This window comes from Eurytemora carolleeae, unplaced genomic scaffold (genome assembly GCF_000591075.1).
Source record: "Eurytemora carolleeae unplaced genomic scaffold, Eaff_2.0 scaffold1518, whole genome shotgun sequence".
NCBI lineage: Eukaryota > Metazoa > Arthropoda > Copepoda > Calanoida > Temoridae > Eurytemora > Eurytemora carolleeae.
The window spans coordinates 18,702-28,795 of record NW_019397406.1 but is presented as its reverse complement, the minus strand read 5'-3'; the positions used below and the strand labels follow the sequence as shown (position 1 = coordinate 28,795).

Sequence of the window (10,094 nt, the reverse complement as noted above, 5' to 3'; positions counted from 1 at the left end):
GAAAAAAGTCCTAAATGAATTCGAAAGAAAATATGTATAAATATAAAAGTGTAAAATTGTATCATATCTATTTATACATGCTTTTTAATAACTTGTTAGCATTGTTTGTTTTTGTAAACGTAATGATATGTTTTTACTGTCATCTTGGTTTCTAGATCTTTTTCTAAAGAGTAAATCTTTTCAGATTAGAAAATGGAGATACGGTTTACCCAACTTCAAAATAATGAATCGCATCTTGTGACACAAACTGGAAGAATTTTAGAAAATGTTGCAACAAGACCAATTTCAATTCTTCAAGGTGTTGCAAACAAACCAACAAGAATTCTTCAAGCTGTTCCACCTAAAGATGGTGTTAACTATCATGATCAGAGGTAGAGTAATGAAAAGTGTTGAATGTTATTATTGATTTACGTCAATGAAAACTATGTTTAATGCTTGTGTTAAGAATGTTAAAGATACCCTACATACGTGTTTGATGCATAGTGGCACACTTCCAACCTTTGTATGGGAAAAAGATTTTATGATTGCAAGGTTATCCTGGGAAAAAATTGGATGATTGTGGGGTTTGTCTTTGAAAATTTTTTCATGATGGTTTGTCTGTGTGAAAAAAATGATATGAATTATTATGAATGGGTTATCTAAAATTTAAAAGCCCTGCCAATATATGGGTCTGGGACAGATTTCAACTTTATTTCAAGATTTAAAAATGACGAATTTTTCCTCATTGTAACTAAGATATAGATTACAGGCTACCGTTGTAAATAAAGTCTTCTTTTGGTCTTTCTGTTAGACAAAGATTATTTTTGAATTCACTTAGAGGGAGTGACCGGCAATGTATGTTAGTTGAACTAAGATTTCAGTATTATTGAGACAATTTTAGGATTCATTTGACGTTTTTATGGTGCATATTTGTTCAGCAAGAGCGCAAATGCAATCTTAAAAATCCTCATAGATCGTCCATTTGGAGGGATGATTTTAAGAATCGGTTTTATTTAAATTATTCAATGACGACCACAAATAATATAGTAAAAATTTTACAGTAAAGTAATTAGTTGTTTAGGAACAGGTTGAGAACATCAAAGTAAACTCTTATCATCGACAATAAGTAATCTTTCTCAGTTATTGGTTTCTGTAATGTCTCATTGTTGAACACCTTTTTCTGTAGATTTCCTAGAATTTTTATCGAAAAAAAAAACGACATTTGAATAATTTGATGAAATCTGCGAACAAATTTCAAATGGACAATTTTAAAGATTGCATTAGCGCTCTTGCTTAACAAATATGCACCGTATAAACGTCTGATAGGTCTCAAATGAATCCTAAAAGATTTCTCAATATTACTGAAATCTCAGTTCAACTACCGTACCTTGCCGGTCACTCCCCTTAATTTGTTGTTATCAGAGATGCAATTAGCTTTTAGCGGCTGCCCATCCTGTAGGCTCGATTTTTATTTTAGAGTTGGCTTCCTGTTAAACCATTAATATTTTCCATTTAGCTAAATGTTTTTTGGTAATTACTGAATAACTTTAACCGAGAGAGGGAAGGCTCATCCGGCAGTTTTTCTCCTCGTATGAGATTTTAATACAGTAAGCATTCCCTCCCTCGTTTAACACACTATTGGGTTTTTAGTGTAAAGCAGTTAAGCAAGAACAGGAAGAGGAGAGAAAGACGAAAGCTTGCCAAGTTAAAAAATCAAAATCAAGAACCTATAGGTAATTAAGGTCATGAATATTCTTTCTTTTGAGGGCTATCAACTATCTTTCTACGGATACCAAGTTTTTTTTCAGGAATATTAAGTTTTTTCTTATGGAAAAAAAGTTACATTTAAGGGATATACAATTTTTTAATGGATATAAAACTTCATTTTTGGGATTAAAAGTTAAATTTCTAGTAGTCTTTTATTGAAAGGTTTGATTTTTGATTTGTTATTACAAACTTCTAAACATTAAATATAATAGTATTACCATAATTATTTTTAATATTTTTTTCAGTATTTAATTGTTTAGAAAAGAGAACAGCTCATAAGCCCAGTTTGAAATTTAAATCACCAATAGGAAGGATTTTTTTTCATATACATAAATAATAAACATTTATAAAGTTTAAGAAAAATATCATTTCATGAAAGAGTTTTTTCCCATGTTTTAGTGCTCTTTCTCATTCAATTTTAAAGCTTTTTTAATGTTTTTCAGCAAAATATTTCCTTAGAAATAAGTAGAAAATTTGGCATAAATCCAATAATAATAACCATATTTAATATGGTTTCAAATAACCTCCAGTTTTGGTCGGCCGATATAGAAATATGTCCCAAATTAATCATGCTTATTAGTAGTATGCATTGCATACCACATTCCAAAATTTATACACACTCCCGTTAAATTATAAAACCTAATTTATCTTGAATTTCAGGCAGTTCAAATCACTTCATTTTGTATTGACGCTCTGAAGGATAAGCTTTTCTTAAATGTTTTGTCAAAATCCTTCAGTACGGAAATTGAACCTTCATAAAAACTGTTTCAGAGAAAGGATTTCACCACATTTTATATATAACAGGGAAATCCATTAAACCTGATGTATTTTTTAAAAAGATTGGAATTATTAGAATTAGTAGAATCATCGGAATCATTGGAATCATTGGAATTATTGGAATTATTGGAATCATTGGAATCATTGGAATCATTGGAATCATCGGGATCATTGGAATAATGGAATCATTGGAATAATGGAATCATTGGAATCATAGGAATTAAATCGTTGGAATCGTTGCAATCATTGCAATCATTAAAATTATTGGAATCATTGGAATCATTGGAATCATTGGAATCATTGGAATCATTGGAATCATTGGAATCATTGGAATCATTAAGTTTAATTATTAATTTCTTGTAATTAGATCTCTTAAATTTCTCTGCAATTAACAAGATAGCTTTGTTTCTTTAAAATGTATTTCTAAACAAGGATTAAGATTTTGTCAATATAGTTCAGAAATAGTGAATTGTTTCAAGTTTGTGGAGGAAATTCTAGCTATGCAGGTTAATTTTTTTAATCAACAGTAACATTATTTAATAATTAGAGTCATTTTCTTAAACATTTATTTCTCCCATAGTCCAATTTTCCTTTAAAAGTTAAAATGCAGTGTTTTTGAGGATTAACTTTGTAAATGATTATTTTTAATTTTTTTTTTTCAATTAGGTTGGAGTTGAATTTTTATCTGGCAGAGAGGTTTTATTTTCTAAACCGTTTCTTCTTCCTCTTCAGGCAGTTTTTGAACGACTTCAGAAGGTTTCCATGAAAGCTCTTGTAGGTACGTCTTAGATTTACTCGAGATGTTAAAGATAATTCCTTGAATTTGTTGATGGTCTGTATTTAATTTTGATATCATTCATGGTTAACAATGAATCTCAATGATATGATTTCCCTTTCAAGACTAAGAGGTTCATCTTTAATTTTTTTTTCAGTTTTCTGGATCATTTTAAATTTAAACTATTGAATTCAGATCATCACTGTCCAAGGGTGGTTGGAGCCACAGAGCTTATTAAGATTATTACATTGCTTCGATCAGTTCTTCATAAAATTGGTATTCAGAAGTTAGTTGGAACAACAAGGAATAAAAGGTTAGTTTGAGTTTACATTTTTAATGACAAAATAGAATCTTCATCTAGGAGATAATACATAGTCTGACATCACCATAATTTTTATATATTGCCTGATATAACAACAAAATATGAGTATGGAATTTTTACTGCTAGAATGTTGATGCGTTCAATTAGTCTCTTCCTCAATTCACCTAAAAACATGGAAATACCTCTTGGAACTCTACTTCAAGGCTTCCAAATTACTGAGGTAAAAAACCTTTACAAGAAAATATGCTTACCTCTAAAAGAAACTGCCCGAACAATTTAACGAGTATGATTAAATGATTTTAAGTACCAATTTTAATAAGTGTGTGGTCCAAAAAGACCCTTTCCTTTTAAAGATTACATCTCAGTGATTACAGGAGGTGACTATTATTACTAAGATAGGGTCATTCAAAAGAAACCTGGTTCAATTCTCAATGGACTTAATTATTAGAAACCGCAAATGAAAATAAACAGTTTAAAGGATTAAAAAGATTGATATCTTATTCATATTTGATCAGCCAAAAATTTTCTTTGTAAATCGGGCTTTTCCATCTTTGCTCGGAGGGTCACTTGAAATTATGCTTACAGTCCTTTTAAAGACATTTATTATGTTTCTAATTGGATCCAGGTACCTTGGTTAACTGGTGTAGACAAGTCTCTCAGCTTGAATTTGCTGGCTAAGCTGGTGAAGTGGATCCTGACTAGATTGGTGGAATCTATAGTCAGGGGGTTCTTCAAACTAACAGATGCATCTCATGGAAAACAGAAAATTTTCTACTTCAGAAAATCTGCCTGGCAATCAATTGTGTTTTCAGGTGTTTTTAGCTTAAAACATTTAATTGTTTTAAATATTTTGTTCATAACTATTGAAGATTGTTAGAAAATATTCAAGGGTCAAGTCACTCAAATGTACATTTTTCCCTAAATGCAGGGGAAAATGTAAGATTTTGATAGTTTGGGTATGTTACAATGATTTTTAGGAACAAATGATATGGCTGGATCAGTTTCGCTTCCTAAAATGGCTTTCTAGAAGACCTTGGTATTAAAAATAAAGTTAAATATCTAATGAGTGTGTTAATTCCATAGGTTTAGCTGAGCTAAAAAGATCCTCGAAATATCTCCCAATTTCATCTTCTAAGCTTCACGTTCTTCAATCCAAATCTGTTGTTCCTCCTTCCATCTCTATTTTGAGGTACATTAGAATCTTTTATCTAATCTTTGTGCTCATTTTTACCTATAGGAGACCAGGTAATAACTACAAACATAAGAGCGAGCATGAACTCTTTCTCTTCGGCTCACCTCTATTTGCACTGATTAAATCTTATGTATATATTTCAGGTAGGCAGTTTATACAGGACTCAACCGTGAACTGAAAACACAATAAATCAGTCCAGGGTTAATTATATGCATGACNTGTAGAAAACTGTGCATGTAGAGTTCCGTGTGATTGATCGATTGTTTGAAGATAATTCCTGGTTGAACACACTGAATAACATCTTGTCGCTGAACACCCTGAACACACATTAGTTTATAAAGATCCTCAGATCTTACAATCTTAAATTTCTAATTTATTTTCTGGTCTCATAAAATAGTCCTTAAAGGGAGTGTCTGGCTTGACTTTGTAGTTGAGCTGTGAATACGGTATTGTAGAGATTTTTCAATAAATCATTTGAGACCAAAAAGACTTTTGAACGCTGTATGATCATTCAGAAAGAGTGAAAATTCAATCATTAAAATCCTTCAGATTGTCCAACCTGCCGGGTTGTGGCCCTGCACGCCTGCTTGGCTGGTTAGTCAATCCAGGAGGATTTTAATGATTTAATTTTTACTCATTCTGAATAATCATACACCGTACGGCGTTCAAACCGACTTATAGGTCTCATATGAATCCTAAAAAATTGTCTCCCGCCTCTGAATTTACACTTAGCTCATAACTGGGTTGATTCATTGGAACTTAAACGCTACAACATAGATTGAAGGTTTAACAGCGATTATTATTATTAATATATACTGTATTCTTAGCTCAACTACCATGTCTAACCAGACACTCCCTTTAATAAAATAATTCATGATATTCCTATTATTGGCGAAGAGCTTTACTAAATCAAAGTTTAAAATATGTACTTATTAGGTTTATACCTAAGAAGAGTTTAGCAGGAGTACGTCCAATCTGTATTGTAGAGAAGAAGGTTATGGATGAAACACAGGTATTAACAAATCCAAAATAGTTTTTAGTTTAAATAGATATCAGAGATTGATTTTAAACAATCCCTCCAAAAATGTCTTAGATTTGTTTGGTATTTTAGATGATGAAGGTTGTACTAAAACCAATTGCTCTAAAGATCACTCCAGGTTTACAAAATACAGGTAAAGCAGGCAGCTTCCACACTAAAGGCTAAAAATCTGATAGTGTTAAAAAATTGTAGGAAATATGCTACATAATCTCTGGTCGGAGTTTTCTTCTGCTTTGCTACCAGTACCAGGTAATTAAAAAACAAGACACTACAATTAGTTTTTAAGGCTTGAATTTAACAGCAAAGTCATCTTGTTTTATATCTTATTTAGAAGTTCCAGTCTATTGGGTTGTTGTGGATATCTCAGATGCATATGGAAGTATTGATTTACGAAAACTGAGTCAGATACTAGGAACACTGTTATGCTATTAAGTTTTTAAACTATGCTTAAAGTACAAGGTACAAAATCTCCAGAACTGGAAAGCTTTTTGCCTCAAGCAACATATTCACTTAATATAAACTTGAAAGCATGTTGACATGAGAGTGTCTAGAGGAGTACAAATCACCTGAGAACAAGAAAGAGATTGAACGAATTCAACAAAGACTGTTCCTTCACGTTCTTAAGTTTCCTGTTGGTAAAAGCCACCTGAGGTTTCTAGGTTAAAGAGATTTTTAGATTGTAAAATTTTATAATTATTTTAAACAATTATTTTTTTTATTCTGATCAATATTTTTTGCGTCAATTGTCTAAGTTCAAGAAGGTAGTCAGCCATTTTCTAACTAAAAAAAACATCATTGTTAGTGAGAAAGGGGATTCTTCAAGGAGATGTGTTGTCACCTCTGCTTTCCAATATTTACTATGGACATATGACCCAGCATTGTTTAACTGAATTCATTAGATCTCCATTAAAAGAAAAAGTAAGTAGGGTTACTTTATAATTCGTAGTCCATTCAGAAATGTGTGGAAGAATAAAAGAAATAAAATTTTAAGGAAATTTTTCTGCGTGGAGCTGATGATTTTCTTTTTGTTTCCACCAACAAGGATAGAGCACAAGCTTTCTTGAATAAGACTGCCCTAGGATTTCCCGAATATCATTGTAGGTAAGTCAACTTATCTTACTCATTGATTTTTAGTTTATTTTATATGATGACAATTTTCTTATTCTTAATGAAAGGAGGTATAGGCTAAAACCTAAAAGTTACTTAGGAGTTAATCGTTTGATATGCATGAAGCCATAGTTAAAACAATTTCATTTTTGAAGGTCATTTAGGTCATTAGAGGTCGTAAGAGGTCATTAGAAGGTCAAATTACGTTCAAAAATAGAACCGGCTGCTATTAATATTGAAAGAGATATTACAAAATGTCTTACTTGACACGGGTTCTTTTGTATAAAAATAGTAGGTTTAAACAGATCATATTTAGCAAATACATGTGACAATAATACTGCACTGCCATATTGGTGGGAGTTCTGGTCACGTGATATGGACGTATAAATAATCATACATATATTTATTTATAATAATTTTCAATTAAATCTATTAAAATGAAAAGTTATCATATTCAAATAATAATAGGAACAAACCTAAATTACGTAGGCTCCTCTGGGAGGTCATCGTTTTCAGATTGGTTGCGTATTTACTGAATATGATCTGTTTAACCTGCAAAATTTGGTATATACCGATTTTTGTATTAATTTGTCACAGTTTTATATCAATTTCTCGAATCAGGAACATTAGATTGAACTCTCATGGGTCTCGATCAACTCCTGAGATACTTAGGTTTCAGCCTATACTCCTCTTCATTTTACCGCAGCATTTTGTATATGGATATTGACTTCTCCAGTCAGAATTTTTTATCCATCGGAGATAATTTTTTTTAGAATTTTCTGAACGTTTTAACAATTAGGCTGAATGTTAAGAAAACCCAGTCTAACCTTCTGGATCCAACAATCATTCAGTTTACATTCTGTGGGTCGAATGTAAACATAGAAAGCAGGTTATTGAGCATTAAATTGTAATTCATAATGTTTTTAATTTTAAGAATAAACACATCATAACGTTGATCTCTTTTAGAAGCGTTGAACCGAACCTTGACTCCTTCAGCAATACCAACATTGGTTTTGCAATGCAATGGCCTGAACTATGTAAACCAGTAGGTAAGTCAGGTTGTTTTGGGGGAAAATCAATGAGATGCAGGAAGATTGGAAAGCCTACAATCTAATATGAAATTAAAACAATTTATCACTATAAATCAAAATACATACATGAAGATGAACGGATTGAAATTTATTTCTGAAAGAGAATGATTGCATCCGAATGTCACATTTACTTACAAAATAAGAATAAAACTAAGCCGCAAGTCATATAAGCTGTAAATCACATATTTTGTACATTTCATTCAATCACAGGTTTAATGAAGAAAGATACTTAAAAGACACCCATAACTTATAAAATATCCCTGAAGACATATTTATTGTACAGGTTCCACAGTGTTCAGCAAGTTCCAATATTTCTGTGGACGATATTTAGTTCCTCTTTATTTTAATACTAATAATCCACTTAACACATCACTAACTTCCCTGGCAGCTATAATATTTATTGGTAAGTTGTAATGTTTTTTAGCTTGTTCATTAGGAAATAAAACACAAAATTTAAGACTATTTGGGCTTTTCTGTTGCTATTTAAACAACCTTTTGCTATTCACAACATTTCGTAAAAAAAAATTTATTTTTAGATTGAGAGGGGAATTATTTTGTTTAATCTTATCCGTGCAGCGCTAAGTTTGAATTCACATAGATGATAAGAAAACAGTGATCTCCTTAAATTACTTTTAATCATAGCTCTTTAAAATTATTAATAATTTAAATGTAATAATTTGTTAAAATACCGTTGGACGATTAAAATTTCCTTCTTTGTTACGTCTTACATAAAAAAATTGAATGTTGAGAAATTGTCTTTACTTATAATTTGTCCAGCACTGAAGAGATTAACCTGCTTGTTGGATGTTTTAATAGCTTCCAGAGGAGGTCAAGTTAAGGTGAAACATATTATTTGATAAAACCTAATGATTTTGAGAAATTTTGTTATTTTAATAAAAATATCTTTGTTATTTTGTAAAATCTAAAAGTTATATGTACTCCTGTCAAGGAGAGCTGGATATGGAGAGTGTTAATGGCAGGTTTACGCCGTTTTAATGTTGTGGCCAGGTACACTCCCATCTTAAAGGTAAATCCCTTTTGTTTAATAGAACTGTAAATGAATTCACGGAACAAGCTTGTTGCTTTGGTTGGTTAGTTTGTTGATTGATTGATTGAGTTAACTGTTAATGGTTATGCCTGGAGCTGGTCTATATTGAGTGACAAGTTGGTTGATTGTGTGAGTGAGTGAGTGAGTGAGTGAGTGAGTGAGTGAGTGAGTGAGTGAGTGAGTGAGTGAGTGAGTGAGTGAGTGAGTGAGTGAGTGAGTGAGTTTGCGGGATGAAATCAGAGGGTTATACTCAAAGCTGGTCCGTATTGAGTGACTAGTTTATTGATTGATGATTGATTGTGAAGGATGAGATAAGATGGTTATGCTTAAAGCTGGTCCTGATTGAGGGGAAGAACCAGGTTTACCCCCGCCCAGTCTGCCAGGGGATAAAGAATCTGTTCCGTCGAATCAAGGTTCAAAACAGGTAACAGGGGTCACAGGGTATCTGTGGATCAGTATTATCATTATTATTATTATTATTATTATGATTATTAGTATTATTGTTGTTGTAATTATAATTACTATAATTATAACCATAAATTATCATCCCCCTCTAAACCTTTTTTTTACCCCCTCTCTTAAAATTCTAGAGATGCAATATTAAAAATGCAAAAAAGTTTTTTTTCAAAATTAATTTTGTTGAATACAGAGTTACCACAAAGAATGAGAATTTAGAGAGGAACGTACGGAATGTATACTGTCAGTTTCCTTGCATTTTTGTCTCCTTACAACTGTAATTTTGTTTCTTTTTTTGACCAATCACTAAGATGATATTGAATCTGAAATTAATGATTTAATTTTTAAGTGACCGGCTAGAGAAGATTGTTACGGATGTTCCAATTCGTATTCCTCATCTGCGAGGATCAAGATTTTGATGTCTGCAGTATTTTTTTTTTTTTCATGCTTTTTATGTCAAATTGTACTCATTGTGACCTGAACTTTTAATATTTGAACCTGTGATAAGTGTAGCATTTTACTTACCATAAGTACTCTTTCA

The 10,094-nt window shown here is 31.6% G+C and overlaps 1 protein-coding gene across 4 annotated transcripts; it reads left to right on the top strand.

Moving 5' to 3' along the window:
- The first annotated feature begins 188 nt into the window (after window positions 1-188).
- LOC111714115 (telomerase reverse transcriptase) lies at window positions 189-10,094 on the top strand. Of its 4 annotated transcripts, none has more exons than XM_023489156.1 (24): window positions 189-371; window positions 1,630-1,712; window positions 2,007-2,054; window positions 2,484-2,550; window positions 2,978-3,029; window positions 3,190-3,301; window positions 3,494-3,611; window positions 3,747-3,840; window positions 4,246-4,432; window positions 4,704-4,809; window positions 5,749-5,824; window positions 5,924-5,984; window positions 6,044-6,100; window positions 6,183-6,259; window positions 6,399-6,510; window positions 6,654-6,769; window positions 6,843-6,952; window positions 7,758-7,847; window positions 7,925-8,007; window positions 8,333-8,452; window positions 8,827-8,888; window positions 8,999-9,076; window positions 9,403-9,521; window positions 9,903-10,094. In XM_023489156.1, the coding sequence occupies exons 1-24, from the start codon at window positions 193-195 to the stop codon at window positions 9,970-9,972; spliced, it is 2,277 nt and encodes a 758-aa protein (XP_023344924.1). In that variant the 5' UTR covers window positions 189-192; the 3' UTR covers window positions 9,973-10,094. The 4 variants fall into 4 exon arrangements, with proteins under 4 accessions (XP_023344924.1, XP_023344923.1, XP_023344925.1 ...); XM_023489155.1 differs by having other exon boundaries at window positions 6,183-6,263; window positions 6,403-6,510; XM_023489157.1 differs by lacking the exon at window positions 6,399-6,510 and having other exon boundaries at window positions 6,183-6,263.

What these genes read in the sequence shown, in the direction of transcription:
- LOC111714115 (XM_023489156.1), top strand. Translation starts at nt 193, where the DNA reads ATGGAGATACGGTTTACCCAACTTCAAAATAATGAATCGCATCTTGTG. An exon ending in TCAAAATCAAGAACCTATAG is followed by an intron (nt 1,713 to 2,006) that starts GTAATTAAGGTC and finishes TTAATTGTTTAG; the next exon opens with AAAAGAGAACAGCTCATAAG. An exon ending in AGGAAATTCTAGCTATGCAG is followed by an intron (nt 3,030 to 3,189) that starts GTTAATTTTTTT and finishes TTTTTCAATTAG; the next exon opens with GTTGGAGTTGAATTTTTATC.